General features: G+C 40.5%; 9 protein-coding genes and 1 pseudogene across 13 annotated transcripts; 4 read left to right on the plus strand and 6 right to left on the minus strand.

Moving 5' to 3' along the window:
- Positions 1–1,000: 1,000 nt before the first annotated feature.
- LOC104719417 (glucuronokinase 1) lies at positions 1,001–3,276 on the minus strand. Of its 2 annotated transcripts, none has more exons than XM_010437345.3 (6): positions 2,897–3,276; positions 2,459–2,608; positions 2,153–2,341; positions 1,949–2,065; positions 1,630–1,790; positions 1,001–1,526 (listed from the first exon to the last, which is right to left on the minus strand). In XM_010437345.3, the coding sequence occupies exons 1-6, from the start codon at positions 3,218–3,220 to the stop codon at positions 1,292–1,294; spliced, it is 1,176 nt and encodes a 391-aa protein (XP_010435647.2). In that variant the 5' UTR covers positions 3,221–3,276; the 3' UTR covers positions 1,001–1,291. The 2 variants fall into 2 exon arrangements, with proteins under 2 accessions (XP_010435647.2, XP_087308957.1); XM_087452831.1 differs by having other exon boundaries at positions 1,630–1,786; positions 1,945–2,065; positions 2,897–3,226.
- A 323-nt stretch (positions 3,277–3,599) lies between these two features.
- Positions 3,600–5,494, minus strand: LOC104719416 (protein NUCLEAR FUSION DEFECTIVE 4 pseudogene; annotated as a pseudogene). Its single transcript, XR_015558092.1, has one exon. The product of XR_015558092.1 is annotated as a protein NUCLEAR FUSION DEFECTIVE 4 pseudogene (transcript).
- A 170-nt stretch (positions 5,495–5,664) lies between these two features.
- Positions 5,665–7,558, plus strand: LOC104719414 (uncharacterized). Its single transcript, XM_010437342.2, has 2 exons — positions 5,665–6,010; positions 6,244–7,558. The coding sequence occupies exons 1-2, from the start codon at positions 5,948–5,950 to the stop codon at positions 7,345–7,347; spliced, it is 1,167 nt and encodes a 388-aa protein (XP_010435644.1). The 5' UTR covers positions 5,665–5,947; the 3' UTR covers positions 7,348–7,558.
- LOC104719415 (cell division control protein 48 homolog C) lies at positions 7,515–11,210 on the minus strand. The gene is made up of 9 exons (XM_010437343.3): positions 10,015–11,210; positions 9,327–9,916; positions 9,077–9,229; positions 8,875–8,991; positions 8,680–8,784; positions 8,450–8,515; positions 8,110–8,370; positions 7,855–8,004; positions 7,515–7,757 (listed from the first exon to the last, which is right to left on the minus strand). The coding sequence occupies exons 1-9, from the start codon at positions 10,946–10,948 to the stop codon at positions 7,659–7,661; spliced, it is 2,475 nt and encodes an 824-aa protein (XP_010435645.2). The 5' UTR covers positions 10,949–11,210; the 3' UTR covers positions 7,515–7,658.
- A 22-nt stretch (positions 11,211–11,232) lies between these two features.
- LOC104719413 (SUPPRESSOR OF GAMMA RESPONSE 1) lies at positions 11,233–13,838 on the minus strand. Its single transcript, XM_087449921.1, has 6 exons — positions 13,575–13,838; positions 12,948–13,080; positions 12,665–12,851; positions 12,039–12,508; positions 11,709–11,957; positions 11,233–11,619 (listed from the first exon to the last, which is right to left on the minus strand). The coding sequence occupies exons 1-6, from the start codon at positions 13,580–13,582 to the stop codon at positions 11,575–11,577; spliced, it is 1,092 nt and encodes a 363-aa protein (XP_087306047.1). The 5' UTR covers positions 13,583–13,838; the 3' UTR covers positions 11,233–11,574.
- A 458-nt stretch (positions 13,839–14,296) lies between these two features.
- On the minus strand, positions 14,297–17,275 carry LOC104719412 (putative glucose-6-phosphate 1-epimerase). 3 transcript variants are annotated; one of them, XM_087455212.1, is made up of 10 exons: positions 17,011–17,275; positions 16,742–16,847; positions 16,358–16,513; positions 16,076–16,150; positions 15,745–15,801; positions 15,496–15,653; positions 15,276–15,407; positions 15,095–15,197; positions 14,910–15,009; positions 14,297–14,823 (listed from the first exon to the last, which is right to left on the minus strand). In XM_087455212.1, the coding sequence occupies exons 3-10, from the start codon at positions 16,433–16,435 to the stop codon at positions 14,606–14,608; spliced, it is 921 nt and encodes a 306-aa protein (XP_087311338.1). In that variant the 5' UTR covers positions 16,436–16,513; positions 16,742–16,847; positions 17,011–17,275; the 3' UTR covers positions 14,297–14,605. The 3 variants fall into 3 exon arrangements, with proteins under 3 accessions (XP_087311338.1, XP_010435637.1, XP_087310886.1); XM_010437335.3 differs by having other exon boundaries at positions 16,742–16,851; positions 17,011–17,214; XM_087454760.1 differs by having other exon boundaries at positions 16,742–16,851; positions 16,947–17,197.
- Positions 17,276–17,618: 343 nt separating this feature from the next.
- LOC104719410 (putative pentatricopeptide repeat-containing protein At3g01580) lies at positions 17,619–20,023 on the plus strand. Its single transcript, XM_010437334.3, has 2 exons — positions 17,619–19,677; positions 19,789–20,023. Exon 1 carries the CDS (start codon positions 17,619–17,621, stop codon positions 19,599–19,601), a length of 1,983 nt encoding a protein of 660 aa, XP_010435636.2. The 3' UTR covers positions 19,602–19,677; positions 19,789–20,023.
- Positions 20,024–20,162: 139 nt separating this feature from the next.
- On the plus strand, positions 20,163–20,997 carry LOC104719409 (oleosin 5). Its single transcript, XM_010437333.2, has 2 exons — positions 20,163–20,296; positions 20,374–20,997. Exons 1-2 carry the CDS (start codon positions 20,189–20,191, stop codon positions 20,833–20,835), a joined length of 570 nt encoding a protein of 189 aa, XP_010435635.1. The 5' UTR covers positions 20,163–20,188; the 3' UTR covers positions 20,836–20,997.
- A 90-nt stretch (positions 20,998–21,087) lies between these two features.
- LOC104719408 (uncharacterized) lies at positions 21,088–23,305 on the minus strand. Its single transcript, XM_010437332.3, has 3 exons — positions 22,913–23,305; positions 22,493–22,768; positions 21,088–22,194 (listed from the first exon to the last, which is right to left on the minus strand). Exons 1-3 carry the CDS (start codon positions 23,144–23,146, stop codon positions 21,268–21,270), a joined length of 1,437 nt encoding a protein of 478 aa, XP_010435634.1. The 5' UTR covers positions 23,147–23,305; the 3' UTR covers positions 21,088–21,267.
- Positions 23,306–24,128: 823 nt separating this feature from the next.
- On the plus strand, positions 24,129–26,635 carry LOC104719407 (phosphoenolpyruvate/phosphate translocator 2, chloroplastic). The gene is made up of 9 exons (XM_010437331.2): positions 24,129–24,729; positions 24,815–24,937; positions 25,016–25,168; positions 25,314–25,399; positions 25,488–25,569; positions 25,658–25,777; positions 25,913–25,990; positions 26,121–26,250; positions 26,389–26,635. Exons 1-9 carry the CDS (start codon positions 24,433–24,435, stop codon positions 26,469–26,471), a joined length of 1,152 nt encoding a protein of 383 aa, XP_010435633.1. The 5' UTR covers positions 24,129–24,432; the 3' UTR covers positions 26,472–26,635.
- Positions 26,636–26,669: the final 34 nt, after the last annotated feature.

Here is a 26,669-nt window from a genome sequence, read left to right on the forward strand (position 1 = left end):
AAAAAAAAAGCAAAGACCAAAAAAAATCTGAGGCGTTTTAATTACTAGTAGTAGTAGATATTTTTTATTAGGAACATATCAAATCAAATATGCGCAAATAATAAAAACAAACAAGTGTAGACTGAATGAATCTGAGGCGTTTTAATTCATTCACCCAGCAAAAAGAGAGATTTTACTATCTATCTATCTTAATGAAAGATTATTAAAAAAAAAAAATTAGAAAACCAAACCTCTAAATATGTGAGAGAGAGAGAGAGAGAAGTCGACGAAGAAGAGCAATCTGACCACACGAGTGTGTTTTGAGGAGAAGGATAAAGTGATTCTTCTTTCTTTGTTGTTTGTTTGTTTGGGGTTGTCAGAAAAAAAAAAAAAAAAAAGGAAGGAAGGGATCTTCCGATGGCGGATTCAAAAAACAAATCCCAGATTTGCCTTATTTATTAATTCCTTTTTGTTTGCTCAGAAAGTAGCAATCTGACCTTCTCCTTTCTTTCTTTCTTTTTTTTTTTTTTTTTAAAGTTTTATATTAGTATTAATGTTTTTCACTTTCACGTTTCAATCATGAAATCAACCCAGAACAAAAAAAAAAAGCAAAATAAGTGATGCGTTGGATTTTTTTTATTTTATTTTATTAAAGATCAAATCATTATTAAATCGAAATCATAAATAAATATAAATACCAAAATCGGACTCTATCCATATCCAGGGATTGCAAAAAAACCAAAACTTCTTTAATTCTTATTCATCCATATCACTGGCCCACCAAGTCAAGGAGGTCCCAGATACCCATTTTCAAAAAATTTATAAATATTTTACTGTTTCTTTCTTCCCAAATAACATTAGAGTAAATTATGATTTAAAGCAAATTAAACTTTTGTTTCAATCAGCTTTAAGTTATAAAAAAGTTAGAAGAAATAAAAGACCACACCTTTACAATTATTATATATACATAGTTTCGTATGAGTTTGAAAAATAGAACATGTCTGGCACGTTCTCTCCTCTCTTTCTGCCAAAAATAATATTTCTTTATTTTATATTTAAAAAAAAAAAAAAACAGAGCACAAATATGTGCATTTATATGGATAATTCCGAAGAAAGGGAAACCAAAAAAAAAAAAAAGACGAGAGACGTACAAGGAACAAACACTAAAACGTGCAAGCCAAAAAAACAAAAAAAGTTGTGAGCACAAGGTTCGGTCGAGCCCGTGAATTCATGACAACCTCCGTGACAACTGAGAGACACTAAAGCTACCAATGGGTGCGTGCGTGTAATAGACTCGATCAAGGGCATTTCATTAGCGCTGAATGTCTGAATCATTCAAACACGAAGGGGCTATTTTTACCGGCTGAATCTTAAATCCCGATTTCCTGCATTCCTCTTCCAAATGCTTCACCTGAGATGGACCTTCAGGGCAGAACACCACCACTGCTCCTCCACTTCCTGTGAACTTCGATGCTGCACCAACCCTCCTTGCTACCTCCACCATCTCTATGTTCATTGCTCCTAAGCATTCGTCCCCAAACATCCGCCTTTATCGCAAAGTTTAAAAAAAAAAAAAACATCATTATACGCTCACACTCTCATCTCTGTTCATTTGAGCATAGTTGGTTGAATTTTGCGAGCTTTATTTACCTCCGAATGTCAAAGTTACGGTTCATGAGTTCCACGAGTTTGGAATGGTCCTTGTTTAGTAATGCAGTTCTACCTTCTTCTGCTACATTTCCAACTTCTTTCATTGATGATATTATAAACTCATCGCCGTCTAACCATCTTTGCCTGACCTTACTATGTACCTGCATTAGCAAACAATGTTAATATATATAAAAGGAACATCTAACAGAGAGAAATTATACTGAGCAATGCCCGAAAGATTTGAGTTATAGTCTCACTAATGCTGAAACCAAGTAGCTTTTTGAGGAACCATTAACAAAGTCGGTAAAATGGTAGGTACCTTCCCTGAGTCGCTAGGATTCTCAGCATAGATGAGATGCAAAGGAGGTAGGAGACTGATATCCATAGGAGAATAAATCCCATGCCCCAGTTTATCCATGTGCTCCTTGCTAAAATCCTGGTAGTTGAAGATGATACAAGTTAAGTGTCATGAAATAAGTGATGGATGTTTAAAATATTATATAGAGAAAGAATGGAGACTGACCATGTGAACAAGACCACCATACACTTGAGCTACCCTGTCTTGAAGACCAGCAACGATACCAAGTTCTTTCTCAGCATTGAGAACAAGGTTAGGGCGAACTTGTACTTTGATCAGATGCCTGACATTGTAGAAGTCGAGAAGGCAGTTGAGGGCAGCGGATACGATGGCACTAGAACCCGAAAGCCCTGTCTGGAGGAACATCAAAGCTAGAGAGCATCAAAGAAGAATGAAAAGCAAAAAGAAAAGAAAAAAAAGTGGGGTGGGGTGGGGTGTTTATACAGAAGCAAAGAGTGTAGCTTACAGTACCTGCCTAGGGATATTGGTATCATAAGAAAGAGAGAAGTTTCCTTGATGAAGTTGGATGGCATTATCTTTGCAGTAGTTGCGGAAAATTTTACAAATGGCCATAAGCAACCTTACACCACCGTAGTAGCCTTCATTTTGCAAACGATCCACCTAAGAAAGCCAAAAAATATAATAATAGCAACCTCACAAGTTAGAACCATCATCATGAAGCCTCTGGGAGTAGAAACATTTTTCAAAGTAATTAAACATAATACAATTTGGGGCCAAATATGGAATCTAGTGCTGCTGCAAAATACCCCAAAAAAAAAAGCACAATAATATTTAAAGCATTCAAAAATGAAAGGATCAAAGCCTAAAACAAACGGATCTAGAAGGAGCAGAGAGTAATTCTACAGATCCAGAGAGGAAAACAAAGAAAGGAAGAAAGAAAAAACGTACGAGGTGGTCGAGAGAGGTGAAGCGGACGAGATCGTGGAACGGGTGAGGCTTGATGAGGAGATGCTGGGAAGGCTCGAGCTTGACGGAGGCCCAGAAGTTACCGATAGTGAAGGAGATGGTACGGCCGAAGTAAACATCGCTGGGGTTTCCGAGGAACCCGATCCGAGCGAAGGAACGGTGCTCGATCGCCGCCCTAGGCTGGTCGGTAACAATTGATTTAGGATCCATCTCCTCCTCCATTGCCGTGTGCGCGTTTCTTTTTTTTTTTACTTTCTTTCCTTTTTTTTTTTTTAATAACAATATCCGCTCTTCTACGACTCCCATGGGTGGGTCCGGGTCCCTCCACTATATAAATAGTTTTGGTTTTGGATTTTAAAATCGCCTGAGCCTTTGGGCACTGACACTGACTGACTCGTTCACGATCGAAAGCTTCAGATAGTGACATGTGTCACTCAATTACACAATTCTTTTTTTAAGTTTATTAATTTTTTTTTTTTTGTCTTTAATACCTCTCCAGTATTTTGGGCGCCCTTCTCAGAAGAACCCTTGATTACCATGATTTGATTACTTCTTATTAGTTCGTCCCTCCATAGTTACTGTGATGATGTCAAGGTCAAGCTAGCATTGATGTTTTGTTTCTTGATCGTGCCTGAGTCGTGCCAGTCGATGGCCAATGGTTGTAATTGATTGTACAATCGTCGTCGATAACTTAATACACTAAATCATTAAGAGCCTAGATACAATTGTATTTTACACACTTTTTTTCCTTTCTATCTGATCAATCTATACGGCTATAGCCATTATTATTATACTACGGACACCGTTTTAGATTCTGTTCTGTTCTAACCGGTGATAAACCGGTCTGGTTCTAATAAAAAGAAACAAGCTACATACGAATCCCAAAACTGACAGAAACCCCCAATACAAAAACGTTACGAAATAACATTTACTTCCTACGCAAACAACCGAGTCTGCTGACACCACAGACTTTGTTGTACCCGTGCTGACATTCTTGTCATAGACAGTCCCAGCCATGTACCCGTAGAAGAGCGATCCGATGGGTATGTTTGTGATGAGTATGTTCTGGTTTATACCGACACTGTTGCGTCCAAAGAGGTCCGACGTTATGGAAACTGCTGCCGCAAACACAAACCCCGAACTTAACCCGATTAGTGCTGTAGCCACTTCTAATAGCGCCGTCTGGTTTTTCTTGGGCGAATACGCCAGGATGAAGAAGGCTATTGGTGTTGGCAGTAGCGAAATCGCGAACCATCCTGTTCTCGTCAAGTAGTCTAGTTTCTTGCGTGTGAAGTCAGGTGCAGAGGAGAGCAATCTTCCGAGAAAGGAGAAGGCAGAGAAGAGCGTGACTAAGGATTTAGCATTCGATCTGCTTTGTCCTAGAGACTGGGCGATCTGTCCTAAGTTGTTGCTGTATACAAGACCGATCGTGCCGCCGCAGAAATAAACTACGTAGTATAGCCAAAACTCCAAACTACAAACCAGGGTTCCGAGAGAATGTTCATCTCCTAGTCTCACTTGATCACATCCCTCCTCCGCGTTGCTCTTCTGATGATCCAAGGACACGTTATCAAGGATCTTGGGATCCTCTACATCAACCACTGTATAGCCAGAGCTGCGAAGGGACTGAAGAGCACGGTGAACATAGTCGAGAAACGGTACGCACAAAGGGAAAAGGAGAAGGAAAATGGCACCGAGGAAATGCCAACGAGGTGATGAAGCTAAGTAGGTGCCTGAGGAAGGCAAGAGAAGGTAAAAGCATGTGATTAAGGCCAAGACATTGAAGGCGACAAAGACTCGGAATTCGTCACGTGTTCGGCAGCTAGAGCCGGAATCATGAGGGTTGGTAAGGACCGGCCAAAGGGCTAAAACAGAGACGATGAGAGGGATGAGGGAGTTAAGGAGAAGGTAAATATCAGAGCTCGCCGATGATTTGCCACTAATAGCTTCATGGCCAAGCGTGTACAACGCAGCACTGATTCCGTTGAAACTGACGACGAGAGACAAGGCGAGAGAGTGGTTGGCTTCGAAATGGCGAACGCAGAGGATGAAGCAGACGGTGTTGAACCAGCAGATACTCAGTCCGGCCAAGGAGCAGCAAACCAAAATGAGAGAGTAAGGAAGATCGATGACATCGGCGATGGACAGCCACTGGACGCCGTAACCGACGAGTCCCATGGCAGCGGCAGCGAAGAGCACGACGGAGACAGGGAAATAGGCAATGGCGAAACCAGAAGACCAGCCCAATGCTTTACCCAAATCAGAAGCAACCGCCATGTAGTTAAGGCGCGATTGAGAAACCCCCATAGAAGACTTCATGTCGGAAGAGTAGGCAGAGAAATCGAAGTTAGTGCCGGTGAAGGCTTGGATCCAGATAGCCGCCACCAAAACCGTCCATCTACGCCACCATTGCAGAATATAATTGACTTGTTGTGGAGCCGAAGGCGAAGGCATGGTAGGTTCCTCCCCCGCCGTCGTTATCGTCTTTGGGGTTATCATTATTTAGTCGTCTCATAATCATCATCAATCACACTTTGGTGATTTCTTTTGTTTCTTCCCTTTCTTTCTTTTTTTTTTCCAACGTTCGGTTTAAAATTCCTTTTACTACTAATCAATAAAAAAAAAAGGAATATTCTGAATTTGGCAGAGAGAGAGAAAATGATTTAAAGCCGTAAGATGAAATCTTCTACGAGATCGGACGGATAAAATATTTATGTGGGATCAAAGAATATATGGAAGCTAAAATGTAATTGGGGAGAGAGTTGAATGATAATTATAGATAGTTGAGAATATAATTGGAGAGAAAGCCTTAAAAGCACCAAACGGCTATAATTGGAGGGGTTACAATTTTCCTTAGAGGAGGATATGGATCGATTTGAAGACACGGTTTCGCGGACTTGATTGATCCTCTTAGGCATCTCTCTCTCTCTCTCTCTCTCTCTCTCTTTATTTTTCCATAAGCTTTTTTTTTTTTTGGATACTTCAACTTTCTCTGGAGAAGCAACAACTCAAAAATTGGGGTCTAATATAATCATGTCCGATGGTTATTCTAGTTCTAAGAAGACGGATACTATCTCCGACCATCTTTGTGGACAGGTCCTTTTTCCTCGTTTGTTCTTGTTTCTTAAATGATTCTGAAACTTACAATATTTAGGTTTTTTTTTTTCTTTTTGGTTCTTGTAAATATTGCTTATGATTGAGTTTGCTTGCTTCATTGGCTACATAAATATATCATTCTTTAAGTTGAGAACCTTTGCATTCTTTTAACGCCAGGGACTTCAGAGTTCTTCACAAGGCTTTCTCTTCTTTCTTCTTTTTACATTTTACAGGAGGGTTCTCGAGTAGGCAAAGCCATGTCAAGGCTTCGATTTGTTCTAAGAGGACTCGATCTCAAAACGTTTCTATTTCTCTTCGCTGTCCTCCCAATCTCCATCTTCGGCATCTACCTACATGGTCAGAAGATCACATATTTCTTGAGACCTCTTTGGGAATCACCTCCAAAACCTTTCAACATCCTTCCGCATTACTACCACCACAACACCTCCATGGAAACCCTCTGCAGTCTTCATGGCTGGAAACTCCGTGAATCTCCACGAAGAGTCTTTGATGCTGTCTTGTTCAGTAACGAGATCGATATGCTCACTATCCGCTGGAAGGAGTTAAGTCCTTACATTACTCAGTTTGTGCTTCTCGAATCTAACTCTACTTTCACCGGACTGCCAAAACCCTTGTCTTTCGCAGACAGCCGGGACAAGATATTCAAATTCGCTGAGCCAAGGCTGACTTATGGGCACGTTGGAGGAAGGTTCAAGAAAGGCGAAAACCCCTTTGTGGAAGAATCGTTCCAAAGGCTTGCACTGGATCAATTGATCAAACTCGCCGGTATAAAAGAAGATGATCTTCTGATAATGTCGGACGTCGATGAGATCCCGAGCGGCCATACCATAAACCTGCTTAGATGGTGCGACGGATTCCCGCCAATTCTTCATCTTCAGTTGAGAAACTACCTCTACTCGTATGAGTACTACGTCGATAGCAAAAGCTGGAGAGCTTCAGTTCATCTCTACAAGCCTGGGAAAACTCGGTACGCTCATTTCCGCCAAAGCAACAATCTTTTGACAGATTCAGGTTGGCACTGCAGTTTCTGTTTCAGACACATCAATGATTTTGTGTTCAAGATGAAAGCTTATAGCCATACCGACCGGGTCAGATTCTTGCATTACCTGAACCCAAGACGAATCCAAGATGTAATCTGCAAAGGAACTGATCTTTTCGATATGCTTCCTGAAGAACACACGTTTAGGGAGATAATCGGGAAACTAGGTCCGATTCCACGGTCTTATTCAGCTGTTCATCTCCCCGGATACTTGATTCAGAACGCTGATTGCTACAAGTACTTATTACCTGGCAACTGCAAACGAGATTCTGGCTGATAAATAAGAATCTCTATCTATCACTTGTCAGAGACCTCTTATAGTCTTTAGGTAATCTCGTAAACGGTTAATAGCTTTTGTTCTCTCTTTCTACTTAATCATCTCTGTATATACGATTTACAGTATCAGAATTTTTGTAGTATTACTTACGGATCTGATCAGAACAGTTGGAAAAATAACTTGATTCTATTACGTGTCTGAAGTTGAAAAACAGTCGAGTCTTTTACTCTTTATATTAAATTAAAGACCGTATATAATATACCCTCGGGGAAAATGGGATTTTGCACACATTTTATATAAGTAAGAGAGTTTTACTCAAGGGCGAAAGATGGTCCTATGATGACTTGTTCAGTGTTCCTTCCAATGCTTTTTTGAAGCTTCGTTGATAGTGCCTCGTAGCGTTCTCGATCCTGCAAAGCACGCCAAAATGAGGTTCAAATTCAAACTCAACAAGAGACTATAGAATTTTAATTTCTCAAAGTGATGCAAACAGAGAGAAGAGAAAACCTGTTTGTTCACAGAAGGTGAGACTGAGGACAAGGCTTGCTCGAAATGAGTCATCTTGATGGTACACTGAGTTGTATCTGTAACATCATCTTCAGACGACTCACTGGAGCCTACCATCTCCTCCACTGCCTGGAATGTAGCTTTTTGAACCTTCCATATTATGAATATAAACTGACCATCAGAATCACGTACATTACAGGACATGGGTCATATCAAGTTTCAAGAAACACTGCGACAAGAGCGGGAGATAATTACCAAGCCAGCGAGATCAGCTCCGCTGAAACCTTCACAGTTCATCTTTGCAATGCCATCAAGATCAACACTAGGATCTATCGGTTTCTTCCTCGCTATGGCTTTTAAAATTGAAGCACGCTGATCCGCGTTAGGGAGGGATACGTAAAGAAGATTCCCAAACCTACCTGGTCTCAAGAAAGCAGGATCAACTACATCTGGCCTGTTTGTAGCTCCAATTACATACACATTACGCCTTTCTCCACCGTCCAGCTCCACAAGAAACTTGAACATCGAAACCCATTTGATCAACGCCTGAGTATGCAGTTGCACCATTCAATATGATGAAGAAAGCGTATATTACCTGGTTCAAAAGCCGTTCCACAACCCAAGCACCTTCTTTGCCACGACTTGTAGTCAAAGCATCCACCTGAACTTCAAAGACATTACTCATGTATAAGAATCAGACAGCTCTTAAACTACCCAAACATGGATCAATTTTGACTGCAAGTCATATCTTAATCTCATATCTTATTGTCTGCACACAGACATCAGTCTTCATACTTCATATAGTTCAAAATGTAATAAACCAACCTCATCAAAGAAGAGTACACATGGTGCGCATGTTCGGGCGCGCTGAAATAATGTCCGAATAGCTAGCTCGCTTTCTCCGACATATTTGTTTAGAAGTTCTGCACCCTGAAAGCCATTGATAGAAGACAGATAATCACATTATCAAGAATTATTCATACATAAAGCAAATCATAAAGTAAGACGAGGAAGTCAAACCTTGATGTGCATGAAATTAGCTCCAGCCTCGTTAGCAGCTGCCTTTGCAATCAATGTCTTGCCACAACCCGGTGGTCCATAAAGCAAAAATCCTGTCTCTAAGTCTACTCCAAAAGCCTAAAAAGATCCAAAGAGACTGTTCGGACCTCAATAGAACTAGCAAGTAATTGACTATTTAAGGGTGCCATGTGATTTTTAGTACCTTATAAATATCAGGCCTTTTGATAGGCCTGACTAAATAACGGTTGAATTCAAGTCGTAGATGGTCAAGTCCACCAACATCATCCCACTTGACGTCAGGCACAATTGAGAATCCTTCTCTAGTTAAAGATGCCTGAACTAGATTCACTGCTTCCTGGTATATAACAGAGGATTTAGGAACAAAAGAGAAGAACTTTGTAAACATTAAAGTAGAGAAAAGTTGTCCCCTATCACTCCTGCAATTGACATACCTCAAAATCAGACATTTTGACAAAGAGTTTTTCCAACTCTTCTTCTGGCCAGGGCTGCCTCAGCCAAGATTTATCATCTTCAGCAGCGTCTCCAGACTGTTCAGATTTTCTTGAATCCAAGATTCTCTTTATAGCTTTTCTGCCAGCATAGTAAGCAATACTCTCCAAATCAGCTCCAACAAAACCCGGTGTTAAACGAGCTATTTTTTTATTGTCAAAAGGCCCTTCTAGTCTCAGTTTTTGGGCTACAACAGAGAGTATCTCAGCCCTTGCGTCTTCATCTGGAGCAGTTAGAGCGATCTCACACTCAAATCGTCCACTTCTTCTCAAAGCAGGATCAAGAGCATCAGGTCTATTAGTAGCTCCAATGACGAGAACAGAACCAGTATTAGAGTCAGGACCATTTTTCTCGCCTTTCTGACCAGGTCCATCCATACTAGTCAATAATTGCGTTACTATCCGCTTCTCCATCTCCCTTTGCTGATTTTCTCTCTTTGATCCAATTGCATCAATCTCATCTATGAACACAATTGAAGGCGCAGTCCTATACGCTTTAGAGAAGAGCTCTCTAATATTCTCTTCAGAAGCACCTGTAAACAAAATTTGCATATCGGATTAGTACAACGATAATAAGATCAGAGAGGGAGCCAAAACAAAGTGAACAAAAATGGATATGCAACTTCAATACCGGAAACACCAGAAACCACATCTGTGGCTGAAATCTTATAAAACGGAACACCAACTTCATTGGCAATGGCATTGGCCAGCTTGGTCTTTCCACAACCAGGTGGTCCATGAAATAGAATCCCGCTTGGTGGCTTCACTCCAATCTTCTTAAACGGTTCAGGATTGAGAATAGGGAAAAGAACATTCATCTCTAAATCATCCAAAATCTTCTTAATCCCACCAAAATCTTTAAAAGTAGGTCCTTTATTACCCTCAACTTCCAAATCACCACCATTACCAGTAGTTCCACTTAGGGAAAGAGAGCCTTTAGCCTCCTTTCTCGCCCCCATTGTAGCCAACTTGCTTCTACCTTTGTTGCTCACAGTCTCAACTTCGACATTGTTTTCCTCAGGCGCCACAATTGGTTTCTTGGAGGAGCTGTTTAACTTAGCGTAGTTATCTCGTAGACTGTCATTAATAAAATCAAACCGCGGACTAAGCTTCTCGCTATAAATAGCGTCCTCGGAGGTAGACACATCGCCACTGTCTTCCGACGGAGAAGAAGACGACGGAGATGAAGACACTGAACGTTCCATACTCCTCTTCCTAAGATGTGACTGCTCAGCTCGCTGCAACTTCTCCTCTTTCTCATCAACCCGTCTCTGTTTCTTTCTCTGAGAAGCAGAACCTTCCACATCGTCGCCATTGTTGTCATCTTCGTCGTCGTATTTAACCCTCTTGTTGTTGTTTCTTACATTAAGGACTTGTCTGACATTGAGCAGAAGCACTTGCCGAGTCAACCTCGCAAAATTGCCGTACCTGGAACGGAGATCATCGACGATATCCTCCGCCGTAGTTAAATCCTTCGCGCATGAATCCATAACTTGACTCAGATATCTACGATTGATTCCTCCGCCCATACCACCGCCTCCGCCGCCGCGACCTCTTCTCACCATCGTACTGAATTGGAGAGCTTAGAGTGGGGTTTTCAACAGCGCAAGTCTGATCCTTCCAAACTTAGTTATACGAAAGGGTAAAACTTTCGAAGCGTCCACCACCACCACCGACTGAACCGTAGACGGCTACTTAGAAAGAAAAAAAAAAAAAACCCTAATTTCGTGCGTGAGAGAGAAACCAGCCAGACTAAAGAGGGTTTGTCGGATTAATTAATTTCTTTGGGGGTAATAATGAAAACCTTTTAAGAATATTGGTGCGAATGGTAAATAAAAACACCCAAAAATATAATATAACCGTTGATGGACCTTTAGCCAAATAAAACAGAGTAACCAACCATAACAAGTTAACAACAACGAGCACAAAGGTCACAATATCTTCTTGAATTACAACAAAAAAGTGCAGATTCCGAGATTGAAAATGATATATTCCCGGAAATATTCATGTAACTTTCCGGGAATCCGAGAGAAAACCTCATCTCCTGAAGTAAAAATATCTGAGAGATATGACTTCAGTTGGGGGAGACTTTGTAAAGTTTTCTTAATTTATACATATTCCTGCTTTCTGCCTTCTTCTTCGGCAAAGCCATGCCATTCTAGAGGTTATTGGTTAATCAGCAAGAATCCAATCACAGCCATCCAATCCAGTTCAACAAGCTCTCCTGAGAAGCCAACTACAAAAACCCCATATGTACACGAGAAGAAATCAGAATCTCAAGTTCAAATGATTTTCAAAGGAAAGTTGTTTTAAGCTGGATCTTACAGAGAGGAAATCAGGGGGAGTCCCCAAATCTGCATTCTCCAGATCTGAAATGGAGAAACCATCGAGCTCCCCAATAGCTCCGAGGCTAGGATTGGGAGGCAGAACCTGATTTTCCCAAATAGACGAAGCTTCAATGCTCTCATTGCATGTTAAGCTATCTTCACTGAGGTTTACAACATAATCCTCATCCATTCGAGATTTTTTGGACCACATCTTCCCTAATGCAGCTTCTGGAATGCTGTCCAGTCCCTGGTTTACCAGATAATAAAAACACCGACTTTAGTCTCTAGAAAACAAAGTTGATGATCTTGTGGTTACCATTTTACCAACCTCCATAAATGGATCAAAGATCTTTGAATCATCAAAGGCTTCTTCATCTCTAGCAACACCTTCTACAGGTCTAGGAGGTGTAGGAGTATTCGTCTTCGGTGTTCTAGGGCCACCTCTAACCCCGGAACTCTCACCTTCATCCCCAAGCTTCTGCTGCTGATATGTGATCTTGGAAACAACATAGTCTCCTATCTCCTCTCCTTCTGTTCCTAGATGGTACTGATGCAGAACCCAGTTTGATTTCACGGGCTTTGACCCCTTTCTAGCACTCTTGTAGAGGACCATGATCTTCTTGCAGCCCCTTTGGAGTCCATTGAGAAACACAGGTTTGGTTCTGCCAGTCTTGTGCCAGCGAACTGGTTCATCGTTCACAAGAGTCGGTGTGATCTTTCGGCGTTTCCTCTGTCCTGTTCCATAAGCCTGCACCGTCTTGTGAAAGAAGAAGACACTTACTCCATCTTTGTTTGCACCTGAAATAGCAAAGCTCGAAAGAGCACAGAAATCAATAAACCTGGAGAGACTCAGAGACAAATAATTTAGTTTCAATTGAAGAACAAGAGTTATATGAGCTTAAATAAAGTGAAGGGGTAAAATTGCAAAGAAGATGGTGGAATGTTGTAGTTTACCAGGAAGGTTTTGAGGGTGAGTGTAATTGATTCCAACATCTTCAGTGACAGGACGAATAAACTCCTCGATAAGCACGTGAGGTAGTGAGTCACCAAGCCCACATTTAGCTTCCAAAAATTCGATGATGTCTTCATCAGTTGGCTCAAACTTGACACCTTTAGGAAGGCCAGGCCACGGAAGCAGTACCTGAAACCAAAGAAAAAGAAAAGACAAGTGTGTAAGCGAAAAAGTCAGTGTGAGATTCAGAAAAGAGAGGAGAGGGAAGTGAGCCGGGGGACTGACATTGCTGTTGTCAATGCGGTAGGAGCAATTGGGACATTGGATATGAGCACCGCAGTCTTGGATCTGAAAAGCTGAAGAAAGAGAAGCGTTTTTCACTTTGGTTGCAATACCTCGACCATCGACAATCCAAGCCCTGTGTGAGTGACAAGAACAAAAAGGGATAAGATCATCAGCTGCAGCTCAAAGACAAAAGACAAACAAATCGGTCATCTTCTTCAGAGTTAATTAATTAGTAGAGAGACTCAAGCGGGTATTGTCGGAAACAGAAAGAAAGGTTTATATCTCACAAATCTCCAAGCCCCCTATATAGATTACTTTTAAACTGAAAGCTATAGAGAGAAAGATGCAGACAATGCCTAATCAGACCCAAAAATTATATCTAAAAAGTCTCAATTTTTGTAGCTCAAAACTCGCTCCTACTAGAAATTTCACATTTTGCTTGCCAGAAATCGTAACCCAGTTAATTGAAAAATTGGTCTTGTCTTTCGCCGAACAAACAGGTAACGAAATCGATCGATTGGTAAAATCGATTGAGGGTTTGGGTGAAATCAAATTTAACGAAAATCTTGGGGGGGGGGGGGGGGGGGGGTTTGGTTTTTATATACAGTATTAGGGTTCAAAGCTTACCTCGCCATGACTCCCTAAACAAAGAGATACAAAGAGAGAGAGAGAGAGAGAAGAGGAAGGCTTTGGAGCTTGTTCACTAGGCTAAGTAACAATGGAGTGAACGCGTCAAGACCGAGAGAAGACTGAGCGAGCGGGAAAGAAAGTAAAGCTAAACCCAGAGAGACTCGTACGTTCCGAACCTGAGCTTCGAGGAAAGCTTCTCAAGAACACAACTGACGAACCTCAGCTTCGGATGTGACTCGTCTTAGCTGACCCTCTAGGGATACTGGTTCGGATTCCGAAGCACTCTGGGACCTTTCTTTATGGCTATTTTTGTAAATTACTTGTTTATGTGGGCCCCATCTACCTTGCTCCTCAAGCCAGATACAGTAAAATAAAAACACTCACTCACTCACTTAGTAGGCCTACCTACACGCACTTACTTAATAAGTTTAGATTATTTATTGATTTACCCGTAATTTAATGCGTGTTATCTAATGATTTTTCTTTGAACAAAAATACTAACCCCAAAGTCGAGACAGGACATCTTACCATTATTGGATAACGGAGACTGTATACTACTAGTATTTAACTATTTATTACTTACGTGAAATATACATACGTTGTAAAACCCGTTTTTATCTTTTATCTTTTATCTTAATATGATTACTACTTGACAAAATCTAGAAAATTAGTGGTAAAGAGTAGAGAAGACTAGTTTAACAGAGTTGTAAAGAAGACAATGGTGATATTATATATTCTAATTTCCCGAATCAAAGAAACCGATACATTGTTTGATGGTCAAAACAGAGTCAACGTTACAAAATATGACCGTGACCTCTCCTCTCTGTAAACAACACCACCACCACCAATCCAGACAGGATAAAAAAATCTCCAAGGTTCCAAGACAAGTCCTGAATCTTTAGAGACTTGTTTCTGGCTAGTGTGTGTGACTGTGTGTGATATAATGAGATCATAGGGCTTATTATTATTCTTGTTTTTTTTTTTCTGTCTTCACTAAGTAAGCAAAAAAAAAAGAAATCCCATAAGGATCAGTTATCTCCGTAAAGAACCTTGCGTGGATCAAGCTGTCCGCTGCAGTAACTGGATGAGACGATCGATAGTTCTTGTCTCCCTTTCCACTCTTCACGAGGCTTTAACAATACCTGCGGCTCGATTGCTCCAGAATCTACACAAAGCATTGTTTTGTAATCTTCATCTCCCATATCAGCTATGGTCTTTGCCTTCTTGTCCCAAGGGTTCCACACAACTGCTCGTTTCCAACTCCATCCGTTAGAAGACGAAACCAATAACACTCCAAAAAAATGTATGAAGATGAAAAATGCTATCCTTTACCTGCATTAGGCATGCCTTCCTTTCGCAACTCGATTGTCCTCTTTCGTTCATGATCTATGACCGCAATCTTTGTTGGTGTGTTCAAGTACACTCTATCGACCTGCACAGCACTAACTCTATATCAATCTTGCTGATCTTTTTTTCTCTTTGACTTTAAGTAGAAGACAATAGCTGACATTATTCACCTCGCCGTCAAAGGTAATCGCGTCTGCTTGCTCCGTGAATCTTTCTTTATTCATCAAGTTGTCTAGATAATCCAGTGTCTCCAGACCCTCAACTCGTACTTCACTGAAAATTCGATACCCCCACATGAATTATCACTCAGAAAAAGAAAGCAGTATTAAGTAGAGGAAATCAGATGCATACCTTATGTCAGATACATATAAGTAGTTTCGCAGTGTAAACATAAAGGAGAATGCCTTTGAGTCAATGTTCCTGACACGAGGGATCAAAGTAAGCTTCCCAGGGCTGATAGTGATGCGAATACGGAGTTCAAAACTGCACCAATAGCACCGAGGAAGTATGAAGTTAGACGAAGAGGAAGTAGTTTCGCAGATCAAAGATCAGAGTATAAGTTAAAACACACCTGTGAGGCCAGGTCTTCAGGTCATCTTCTGTGGACTTCAATATCAGATCAACTGATGATTGTTTGTTAGCAGGAGACAGAGGCGAAGGATCTTCATCATAAGACCACAATCTGTTCCGGACAAATCCATGTCGCTCAAGTCCACCAAAGTTTCCAAACTGCAAACATGACACAGTATGCTTGATGGCCGTAACAAAACACACAGAAAAAAGATTATTCAACCATCTTAAAATACAGGAGGTACCAAACCTGTGGAAAGCAAACAGGTATTCCTCCTCTGATCGCCTTGGGTGGCTTATATTGAGCCTAAATGAGACACACCAAATTAGTTAAAACAATTGTTGCTTCACTCTTCAATGGGCAGGCAGTGATTTTGTCTATTTATATATATTCAAGCTATAGATGAAGTAGCATCTTTATCAACAAATCAAAGTAACAGGTGACAGACAAATGAGAAGTAATGAAGCAATAGTTGGGAACTGAGGACACAGATCTTAACGCCTATGTGGATTTGGAGTTAATTCGCATCAGAGCTCCTAACGATATTAATCTAAAGACAATAATTTGAGTACAGTTTTACCTTGGTGCTCATGTAAAGCAGTTCTTCCCTCCTTTCATTTTTCCAAGAAATGACTTGTCCTCCAAATAGAAGCACCTGAAAGGTATATTAATCCGAGAACATGTAACTCTACAAAGTATTAGAATAGAGGAATACATATATTCCCAATTTACAAACCCTCACAAAAAAAAAAAAAACATGATAACAACCAATGAAGGCAGACACAACCCAATGATACTAACTACTGGAATTGAAGAGCCTCAAACAATAGGAGGAAGGAAATGAACAGAAAAGTGAGCAAACCTCAGCAGTTGAACCGCGAGGCTCAGTCAAAATAATCCGGGACGAACCATCGCCATCGTTGCCTAAATTCAAAGGCATCTCTTTTATGGGCTCAGCCTCACTCGAAGAATCGATTCGTTTTCTACAGTCGATGATCTCCTTCACTCTTAACTAGACCTACAACCAAAAACCCAGATGCAAATCTATCAACAACTTTATAAACAACACCCCAACCGTTTACCAAACAAACAAAATAAAAATGGGAATATACGGACAAATCAATAGTTACAATAAATCAAAAAAAAAAAAAAACCGGAATCAATTCCGGAAAAAGGGGAAATCAAGAAATAATAAAGAAATCGAAGAGAATCGAACAAAACCAAAAGGGAAAAGATTCAAGCTTACGTCCTCTGATATCGAATTTTGGGTAAAAACAATCGTACGGATTTTGCGACGTAATCAAACGAAACGACTCCGCGATCGGCTTCTGATCCGAACAACTTCCACCGAACTTTCTACACAAATCAATCGATTAATCGAACCCGATATACACTAGGCGACACACAACGTGACGATAATAACAAGAAAAAAGTAGCTCAAATGTCTCGACCAGAGATAAAAGAGAAATCAAGAGGACCTCAGAGATTGAGATCGAGAGAGTACAAAATGCAGACCTTGAAGTTCTCTTTGATTCTCTTCGAAGTTCTGGGTTATTATGATATGATGATGAGTCAGAGAAGAAAGAAGAGAGAGCTTGAAGAAGACAAGAACAAGAAAGAAGAGGAGCCCTCTTTTCTTTTGTGCGTAATGTATATTTGTAGCTCTGTTTCCAATTCTCTCTATAACTGTGTGTACTGCCACGTGTTCCCCTTTTTTCCAATTTTCTTTCCTTAATTACTAAACAAATCTTTATTTATTTGTTCTTTAACTGTTATGTTTATCCACGAGTGTTGTTGGTATTCCTTTAAATATCCCATTATTGCATACAAATACTGACTGATAATTAAAAATATAAGGTCGACCAATCCAAAAGGTACACATATAAAATAATAAAATACAGAGTAGTGTGCCCCGACTGATACAGCCCACTAGCCCAGGCCCAATCAAAAGCTATTATCCTAACGCCGTCGTCGCATATGCTACTGCTGCTGGTCTCTGTTTCGTCCAAGAGTTCAACTCTCTCCCTCCCAAAGTTACTACGAGAATGGAAATTTGGATCGATTGACTCAGAAGGAGGTTTATAATTTGGGATAAAATTCAATTCCAGGGGAGTTTAAATCGGATGGGTTTTTACCGGAAGTTCTCTTCTTCGGTGGATGCACGCCAGGTGTTCGGCGAAATGTCGAAGCGAAGCTTATACCAGTGGAATACTCTTCTTAAGAGTTTATCCAGAGATAAACAATGGGAAGATGTCCTCTGTCACTTTGTTCAAATGTTTCGCCATGAAGAAAAGCCTGATAATTTCACGCTTCCAGTTGCTCTCAAGGCCTGCGGGGAGTTGCGGGATGTTAAGTATGGGGAAATGATTCATGGGTTTGTGAACAAGGATCCCACTTTTGGCTCTGACCTTTATGTTGGATCTTCTCTGATTTATATGTACGTGAAATGTGGGAGAATGACCGAAGCTTTGAAGGTGTTCGATGAGTTGGAGAAGCCTGATTTAGTGACCTGGTCTTCTATGGTTTCTGGTTTTGAGAAAAACGGGTCTCCCTTTCAGGCCGTCGAGCTTTTCAGGAGAATGGCCATGGCTTCTGATGTTACTCCTGATCGGGTGACTTTAGTCACACTAGTTTCTGCATGTACAAAGCTATCGAATCCAAGGCTTGGGAGATGTGTGCATGGTTTTGCCCTGAGGCGTGGATTTACAAAGGATCTGTCTTTACTAAATTCGCTATTGAACTGTTTTGCGAAGTCGAATGCTTTCAAGGAAGCGGTTAATTTGTTCAAGACGATGGCAGAGAAAGACGTTATATCTTGGAGCACAGTGATTGCTTGCTACGTTCTAAATGGATCTGCCGCTGAAGCATTGTGTGTCTTCAATGAAATGATGGATAACGGAACAGAACCTAATGTAGCTACTTTTCTCTGTGTTTTGCAAGCTTGTGCAGCTGCTCATGATTTAGAGCAAGGTAGGAAGACTCATGAATTAGCCATTAGGAAAGGCTTAGAGACAGATGTGAAAGTCTCCACTGCTCTAGTTGATATGTATATGAAGTGTTTCTCCCCCGACGAAGCTTATGCTGTTTTCTCCATGATTCCAAGGAAAGATGTGGTCTCTTGGGTTGCTTTGATAAGTGGTTTTACCTTAAATGGAATGGCTCACAGATCAATTGAGGAGTTTTCCATGATGCTGCTGGCAAATAATACCAGGCCTGACGCTATTCTTATGGTCAAGGTTCTCGGGTCATGTTCGGAGTTGGGTTTTCTAGAACAAGCTGAATGCTTTCATAGTTATGTGATTAAATATGGATTTGACAGTAACACATTCATCGGAGCGTCTCTGGTCGAGCTTTACTCGAGATGTGGCAGTCTAGGCAATGCTTCTAAAGTATTCAACGAGATTACTTTGAAGGACACTGTGGTTTGGACCTCTTTGATCACTGGCTATGGAATTCATGGGAAGGGCTTTAAAGCGCTGGAGACATTTAGTCACATGGTCAACAGCTCAGAAGTTGAGCCTAACAAAGTGACATTTCTCTCAGTCTTATCTGCTTGTAGTCACGCAGGTTTGATACACGAGGGGTTGAGCATATTTGAGTTGATGGTGAATAAATATAGATTTGTTCCTAACTTAGAACACTATGCTGTATTGGTTGATCTTCTTGGTCGTGTAGGAGAACTAGATACTGCCATTGAAATCACAAAGCGGATGCCTTTTTCACCAACACCTCAAATCTTGGGTACTCTTTTAGGCGCGTGTAGAATTCATCAGAATAATGAGATGGCAGAAATTGTGGCAAAGAAGCTTTTTGAATTGGAATCTAATCATGCTGGTTATTACATGTTAATGTCGAATCTGTATGGGGTTAAGGGAGAGTGGGAGAGTGTGGAGAAGTTGAGAAATTCAGTGAAGCAGAGAGGAATTAAGAAAGGCCTGGCAGAGAGTTTGATTGAGATAACAAGAAAGGTACATAGATTTGTGGCGGATGATGATTTGCATCCAGAGAAAGAGCCGGTTTATGGATTGCTCAAAGAGCTGGATTTGCATATGAAAGCAGACTTGGAAAATTCTGTGTACTTCAAATATGAGGGAGACAGCTTGTGATTCAGTGTATGCATAAGCTTGAAGCCAAGATCTCTGTCTTTCTCGGGAACGGTACATGATCTTGAATTCATCACAGGTATGTACTGAGTTTTGCTGATCAGAGTTTCTGCATACTCTATTTAATAATCTCAATCTTTTAAATGTTTGCTTTTGAAACCACACCTGACCAGAGGAATCCCTTTTATAGGAGAAAAACTGAAGATTTTTGAGCAAGGCCGCATGCATTTTAAGTCAATTTAGAAGATTTTGATGACAAGATTCAAAGAGGAGAGTACTCTGATTATAAGGGTAGAGCAGACTTTTTATGTAGAATGGCTCCACCCCCTGACACTAAAGTAGTCATCTTTGTCCATCTCATTGATATCATCGGATTCGCAATGAGAGTTTAGTTAAATAAAAGAGGAAACGAAACTTGTTACTCATGCAAGCTTCTCAGATGCCACGTCACTCTGTTACGTGTCATGTCTACACACCATCTCGCTCCAAAACCGATCTCAATTCTCAAGCCTTAAAGGCTGAAGCAATCGACTAAGTTAACACTCTCTTCTTTCCGAAGCTCTCTAATTAAGCTTGAACTTGGAGGATCAATGGCGGACGTTCGCACACATTCACACCAGCTTCAAGTGCACCCTCAACGCCAGCACGAAGGAGGCATCAAAGTCCTTTATCCCCAGAGTGGCCCTTCTTCCACTCAGGTCCGTTTTACATTCCTCCTTCCAATCTCAGCTATGCATATATGTATATGGTTTTCACGTGACGCACGTGCATGCAGGTGCTAGCCGTATTTGCGGGTGTACCTGTTGGAGGAACGCTGCTAACCATAGCTGGTTTGACATTAGCCGGTTCGGTTATTGGACTAATGCTAGCATTCCCGTTGTTTCTCATCTTCAGCCCAGTAATCGTACCAGCAGCCTTTGTGATCGGTCTAGCTATGACCGGATTCTTGGCGTCAGGGGCCATAGGTCTCACTGGACTATCATCCATGTCGTGGGTACTCAACTACATCCGCCGGGCAGGAGAGCACATTCCGGAGGAGCTTGAGGAAGCAAAGCAGCGTTTGGCTGGCATGGCTGAGTACGTGGGACAAAGGACTAAAGATGCTGGACAAACCATAGAAGACAAAGCTCATGATGTCCGAGAGACCAAGACTTTTGATGTTCGAGACCGAGACACCACCAAGGGTAATGTCCGAGACACCACTAAGACTCACGAGGTTCGAGTGGCGTCTACATAAAGCGTGTGTATTGGTGAATAAAAGGATCGACTGTGAGTTCTTGATGTTTGTGGGTTTGTATTCGCTTGTAAGCTTCTTTTGAGTTTAGTTTTTTTCTTTTCTTCCTGTAACAATAATGTCGGAGACGTTTTGCTTCTATAGTTTCGATCAGTTCTTTGTTTATTGATGCTTACTACTCGGTACTAGATCTGATTGGTAGCTCATCTTGTTTACAAATGGTCAAAAAAAAAAAAAAAAAAAAAACAGAAAACATCAAATGAAGCTTTTAAACTTCAAACGCAGAGTAACGGACATTCTCTGCATCAAACTGAAATCACAATGGGTTACAAGCTCTTAGATATTTGGTTGGTCACTAAGGTGATCTTAAAATCGATAATTGATTGATATATAGTTCTGTACAGAGAGTCAGGTAAATAAACCCATGGCTACCGTCTACCGACCACCAGACCAACCTCCAGGTGGAGCTCCTCCTTCGTTCATCAACTTATCCAGAACGACGTTGAGGTCAACAGCTTGGCCGTTTTCAGTCAGTTTTCTCACTGTTGCTCTGACTTGGTCCCTTGGAAATCCCATGGTTGTCACTCTGTCGATTACATCATCGATTGGGACTCTGCTTTCTGATCTCGGGGAACTAGAACCGCCACCACTGCTGACGGCTGAAGCCATTGGCAAAGCGTGTGGCAACGTACGTGAACTTGAGAGCTGTGGGTAACCAGTTCCACTGCTACTTATATGTGACGGTTTCGCTGATGCGACTGGTGAACCAGTGTATGGGTAAGGTTCAGACGAGTAGCCGGAAGAAAAACCTGAAGTAGATCTACCATCTGCTCCATCGTACATCGATGGTTGTGGTTTGGGAGGGTTGTAGAACTGCTGAGAAGGGGCAGAACCAGCAGGTGGCTGCTGAAGAGGAGGGTTTGGTGGGTAAGACTGCATGCGGTATGGTTGTTGTTCCTCGAGTTTGTTGTAGCCAAGTGATGGTGGTGGCTGTTGCTGAGACGGTGACTGGTAAGGTGGTTGATGTGGCATTGGGGTTTGAGGAGCTTGGTAAGGAGGCTGGTTTGGCGGAGGGCAATAAGGCGCTTGTTGAGGAGAAAACTGGGTAGGTAGCTGAGCTAGTAATTGGGAGGAAGGTGGATGGGAAGGAGAAGCAGCGGAAGATGGTGGCTGTGGGAAAGAAGTAAGAGGAAACTGCGGCATAGGGACCCCAGGTGCGGGCGAATGAGCATTGGGATCATAACCATGTAAAGGGTGTGTTTTGGTGTGCTGGTCAACTTTGGATGCCTGATGCTTTAAAAGCTGAGGCTGAGCTTCGACAATATCCTGTTTATCCTTCAATAGGTTCACATCACTCTGCACCTGCACGCAATTCACATAAAGAAGGTACCGCCGAAGCATCAACAAAAAACGTACCATAAGCTCAGACTCGAGAAATATGTTCTGAAGAGAAAAAGATGAATAAGTAGCCAGGAAAGGCTCACTTAAATGTATGGTGTTACAATACAAGAAGAAAGCGCAAGGATTCAACACCAATTTCATCATCCGATAATGTAAAATCTAAATTCTACTAGATATGATGAGAGAGCATCTGAATGTTCTAATTTCAGATGGATAATAATGGGAAAAAAAAAAAAAAAAAAAAAAAAAAAAAGGTTACCTCTAAAAGGATAGTTTTAAGCTGTGTGAATTTGACATCATTGGTGTTGTCAACAGAAACTTTGAGATCATCCACGAGGTTTTGGAGATTAAGGGTTCTGGTCTCAAGCTGGGTAAGACGTGCACAGACAGCTTCCATAACATGAAGCAAGGTATCAACATGCTTCTTCACAGTGCTATCAATATCAGATAAAATGGTGGTGGTGTTAGACACATAGGGAGCCTTGTCGTCAGGAACCAACTTCGAAGGTTCAATAGAGTCGAGAGATCCAAAACCCTGCCCACAGCCCCCCAGAGCATAAACAAAAAAAAAACAATCAATACAACGAATATTACAATGCAAAACCTTTAAAAAAGCAATCAAACAATCTCAACTTGAAATTTAGCAACAATCGATCTTGAGAAGTATTGTATTGGGTACCTTGGAAGACCAATTAACCCTAGCTTTCGGAGAAGTAGTAGTCGTAGATCCGAGGAGATCTGACGGCGAGTGAGATAATGGAGCGGCGGAGGTAGAGCGAATGGGCTGGAAATCATAGCTAGGAACGATCTCTTCTTTCTGCTTGTTGTGGTGATGATCGTTCAAGAGATCGTTGAAATCAGTGGAAGGTGAAGAGGAGGAAAGATCCATAAACTGACCACTTCTACTACTCATCGGTAACCTTTTCTCTCTCGGATTAGCTCTCTATTCTACTACAAGGATTTTTTTTTTTTTTTTTTTTTTTTATGTGACAAAATTTTTTTGACCAGCTTCCTTAGCGTTGTTGTATAAACCTCTGTTCTGGCCTAGAAGGTTCTGGTCTTCTCGATCCTCTCTGTCTCTCTGTGGCTACCAGAGTTTTATGGGCCGATTTGGGTTTCCTCCACCTGTATAAAAGCCCAATTGTTTTTTTTAAACAGTAAGCCCAATTTATTTATTATTGTAAATTTTTATAATATGCATAATGCTCATAATGCTGTACCGGCTGCATTTTTTTTATAATAATTATATCAAAGGTCAAGACCAAATAAAAAAAATATCAATGTTATAATTCATAATCAAGGCAATGGGATGGGACCATGTTATTTGCTTACGAGAATAACACGGCAAACCAAACAAAAACAAAGGGTGGACTCTAAAATTGATTGGCATTTGGCATCACACCAGTGCCACCACCACTCAGGTACATACGATACAACATCCACTTATATTATCCATTGCATTTTCCCCTAACCTTTTCTTCTATATAACAACAATCAAAACCTATTAATTAGTTAGTGGTCGGTAATTTTCCCTGTTCCTGCGTACGTACACTTTTTAATTAAAATGTTAATGTACTCCAAGATAACCACGGCCGGCCCGTTTGTAAAATGAACGACAAAAAATATATCAAATTATTTCAAAATCATAACTCATTTACAGGAAACACACACATATGCAAACTCCAAAGATACCCGAAATTACCATTCTATTCGTAATTAACTAAATACACATATTATCGTCGCCCTCATTCGGAAAAGTACAAATACAATTTATGATTTATCTATCCAACTAGCCAATGTTTAAATAGAAAATCTTGAATACACGGTGTATTGTATACCTGGAAAGAAAATGTCGGCATACAAGTTTATAATCATCAAACAGAGTATAACGAAAAGAGAAAAGTCACAACATAAAAGGACGACAACTCTTGTAAAACAATAATAATTAGTTTGCATCGTTTCATATCCAAAAAAAAAACAAAACAAACTTGGGGAGTTTCTTCTTCTTACATGAAAATGAGGCGACAGACTAGTTTCATTCATTAAACATACTCTTACCAAATAGAAGAAGAAAAAGAAAGCTAGGCATTGTCAAAGTCCAACAAATGTCTTAGGATTTATGTAGATCTTGGAGTATCTCATTCACACTTCTTCAAATAACACACACACACACACACACACACAAAAAAAAGGAATATTATGTTTCCTCTTACATTTGTAAACCCAAATCCGAGGCTTCCATATCCATTGTTCATTGCCAAATCGATTCCCGAACCAGCGTTGAGCAGGAGAAGCAGAGCTTTGTCATCTTCTCACTCTTATCCTTGGAGACCGAACCTTAGATTGAATGGCTTCAAGTTCAAGTCAGCTACAGCTCCCGAGAATTTGGAAGAAGGAGATTCGAAATCCGAAAGCTTGGTAAAAGGGTTGAAGCTAGGAGGCATGTTCGGAGTTTGGTACCTTCTCAATATCTACTACAACATCTTCAACAAACAGGTTCCTTCTTTGCTTCATTAAATACATACCGATCAATGACTCGGAACCTATTAATTACAAGTATGGAACTCGTTCAATATCCCAGGTACTTAGGGTTTATCCATATCCAGCGACTGTAACAGCTTTTCAATTAGGGTGTGGAACTCTGATGATTGCAATAATGTGGCTCCTTAAACTCCATCCACCCCCTAAATTTACTCCTTCTCAGGTAATTCAGTATTGATTCCGTCAAACCCTAAAAAAAAACAGGGAGATTTCAACTGTAAGTAACCCCTCTGATCTTCAGTTTACGGCAATCGTACAACTAGCAGCAGCTCACACGTTAGGAAACTTGTTGACAAACGTGAGCTTGGGAAGAGTAAACGTCTCTTTCACACACACAATCAAAGCAATGGAGCCTTTCTTCACCGTCTTGTTCTCTGTTCTCTTGCTCGGTGAGGTATGCCAATCAGAGACTCACTCGTCTTAAGACTTAACATGGTTTTGATTTGATTCCTATTTCAACCAGAAATAACCTTAAAACTATACAAGAGAGATATATTTTCTAACATATTCTTTGAATTTTTTTTTGATTTTGATGACAGTGGCCAAGTTTGTGGATTGTTTGTTCGTTGTTACCAATTGTCGCTGGAGTCTCTCTAGCATCTTTTACAGAAGCTTCTTTCAATTGGTATGAACAACAATCAACAACAAACAGAAAGGAAAAAGTAATCTTGTTGATCACCTTTTTTTATGGACTTGATTGGATGTTTTTTTAGGATTGGTTTCTGCAGTGCGATGGCGTCTAATGTAACAAACCAATCACGGAATGTTCTCAGTAAAAAATTCATGGTTGGAAAGGTAAAAAAGAAGGATCCGAATAAGTTTAAGTTATCCTCTCAACTCAAGAAGCTAGTAGTAATCGACATGTGTGGTTCTATTGAAACAGGAAGCTATGGACAACATCAACCTTTTCTCTGTAATAACCATTATCTCCTTTATCTTACTGGTCCCTGCAGCAATCATGATGGATGGGTTTAAGCTTACTCCTTCGGAGTTACAAATAGCTGTAAGTAAACAGATATAGAATACGGTATAGCTAATAGGGTCTCCAAATTTAAAGAAAAACAGATAAAGAAGTTATGAGATATATATATATATATATATATATATATATATATGTTTGTGATTGGTTGCTTGACAGACAAGCCAGGGTATGTCCGTAAAAGAGTTTTGCATCATGTCGCTTCTTGCTGGGGTTTGCTTGCATAGCTACCAACAGGTTGGTCCACACCACACAGTTGGGTTTCATAAAATTGTACTGATCAGTTTTGTGTTAAGTCGGTTAGTGTATGGTTTCTAATTATAAAGTATTATACTGTGTCTCAAAATGACAATCCGGATTTGATTAGGTATCGTATATGATACTGGAGATGGTATCTCCGGTCACACACTCGGTGGGGAACTGCGTGAAGCGTGTGGTGGTTATAACATCATCAATTATATTCTTCCAAACTCCAGTTTCACCTCTTAATTCCATAGGTAACACTAACACAACAAACAAAATATACAAGACTGTATGTATATATAACGCAGGTTGTAATAAAAGGATTGGTACATATCATTTTGTTGAAGGAAGATGTTTTTTCTTATCTTTTTCAATAAACTCTTCTTGAACAGGTACGGCGACTGCACTAGCTGGAGTATATTTGTACAGCAGAGCCAGAAGACTCAAACTAAAACCAAAACCCAAAACTTGTTGAATTTGTCTGTACATAAAAAAAAAAAAAAAAATTGTAGAAGCTCTTGTAGTTTGTTATAAATTGTAGAAGCTCTTGTAGTTTGTTATCAGTGTGATAAGCATATTTTCTTTTCTTTATTACTATGAATGAGTTTGTTTTAATGTCACTAATCCAAAGAAACAAAACAATCAATACTTGGTGGGAGTTGGAAAATTGTAT

The sequence above is a fragment of the Camelina sativa genome, chromosome 1 (assembly GCF_030686135.1).
Source record: "Camelina sativa cultivar CO46 ecotype springtype chromosome 1, ASM3068613v1".
NCBI classification, from domain to species: Eukaryota; Viridiplantae; Streptophyta; class Magnoliopsida; order Brassicales; family Brassicaceae; genus Camelina; species Camelina sativa.

Coding starts and splice junctions, on each gene's coding strand:
- LOC104719414 (XM_010437342.2), top strand. CDS start 5,948: ATGTCCGATGGTTATTCTAGTTCTAAGAAGACGGATACTATCTCCGAC. Junction 6,011..6,243: donor CCGACCATCTTTGTGGACAG/GTCCTTTTTCCT, acceptor TACATTTTACAG/GAGGGTTCTCGAGTAGGCAA.
- LOC104719413 (XM_087449921.1), bottom strand. Junction 12,509..12,664: donor TCACCCTCAAAACCTTCCTG/GTAAACTACAAC, acceptor TTGCTATTTCAG/GTGCAAACAAAGATGGAGTA. Junction 11,620..11,708: donor CTCCCCCTGATTTCCTCTCT/GTAAGATCCAGC, acceptor GGGTTTTTGTAG/TTGGCTTCTCAGGAGAGCTT.
- LOC104719407 (XM_010437331.2), top strand. CDS start 24,433: ATGTTTCCTCTTACATTTGTAAACCCAAATCCGAGGCTTCCATATCCA. Junction 25,570..25,657: donor AAAAATTCATGGTTGGAAAG/GTAAAAAAGAAG, acceptor CTATTGAAACAG/GAAGCTATGGACAACATCAA. Junction 25,778..25,912: donor CTTCGGAGTTACAAATAGCT/GTAAGTAAACAG, acceptor GTTGCTTGACAG/ACAAGCCAGGGTATGTCCGT.
- LOC104719408 (XM_010437332.3), bottom strand. CDS start 23,146: ATGAGTAGTAGAAGTGGTCAGTTTATGGATCTTTCCTCCTCTTCACCT. Junction 22,769..22,912: donor GGGTTAATTGGTCTTCCAAG/GTACCCAATACA, acceptor GGCTGTGGGCAG/GGTTTTGGATCTCTCGACTC. Junction 22,195..22,492: donor TTAAAACTATCCTTTTAGAG/GTAACCTTTTTT, acceptor AATTGCGTGCAG/GTGCAGAGTGATGTGAACCT.
- LOC104719409 (XM_010437333.2), top strand. CDS start 20,189: ATGGCGGACGTTCGCACACATTCACACCAGCTTCAAGTGCACCCTCAA. Junction 20,297..20,373: donor GTGGCCCTTCTTCCACTCAG/GTCCGTTTTACA, acceptor ACGTGCATGCAG/GTGCTAGCCGTATTTGCGGG.
- LOC104719415 (XM_010437343.3), bottom strand. CDS start 10,948: ATGGTGAGAAGAGGTCGCGGCGGCGGAGGCGGTGGTATGGGCGGAGGA. Junction 8,992..9,076: donor AAAGGCCTGATATTTATAAG/GTACTAAAAATC, acceptor GGATCTTTTTAG/GCTTTTGGAGTAGACTTAGA. Junction 8,005..8,109: donor GAGCTGATCTCGCTGGCTTG/GTAATTATCTCC, acceptor ATAATATGGAAG/GTTCAAAAAGCTACATTCCA.
- LOC104719410 (XM_010437334.3), top strand. CDS start 17,619: ATGGGTTTTTACCGGAAGTTCTCTTCTTCGGTGGATGCACGCCAGGTG.
- LOC104719417 (XM_010437345.3), bottom strand. CDS start 3,220: ATGGGAGTCGTAGAAGAGCGGATATTGTTATTAAAAAAAAAAAAAGGA. Junction 2,342..2,458: donor ATACCAATATCCCTAGGCAG/GTACTGTAAGCT, acceptor ATGTTCCTCCAG/ACAGGGCTTTCGGGTTCTAG. Junction 1,791..1,948: donor ATCCTAGCGACTCAGGGAAG/GTACCTACCATT, acceptor TTGCTAATGCAG/GTACATAGTAAGGTCAGGCA.
- LOC104719412 (XM_087455212.1), bottom strand. CDS start 16,435: ATGCCTTTGAATTTAGGCAACGATGGCGATGGTTCGTCCCGGATTATT. Junction 16,151..16,357: donor CTCGCGGTTCAACTGCTGAG/GTTTGCTCACTT, acceptor TATACCTTTCAG/GTGCTTCTATTTGGAGGACA. Junction 15,654..15,744: donor TACCTGTTTGCTTTCCACAG/GTTTGGTACCTC, acceptor TCATGTTTGCAG/TTTGGAAACTTTGGTGGACT.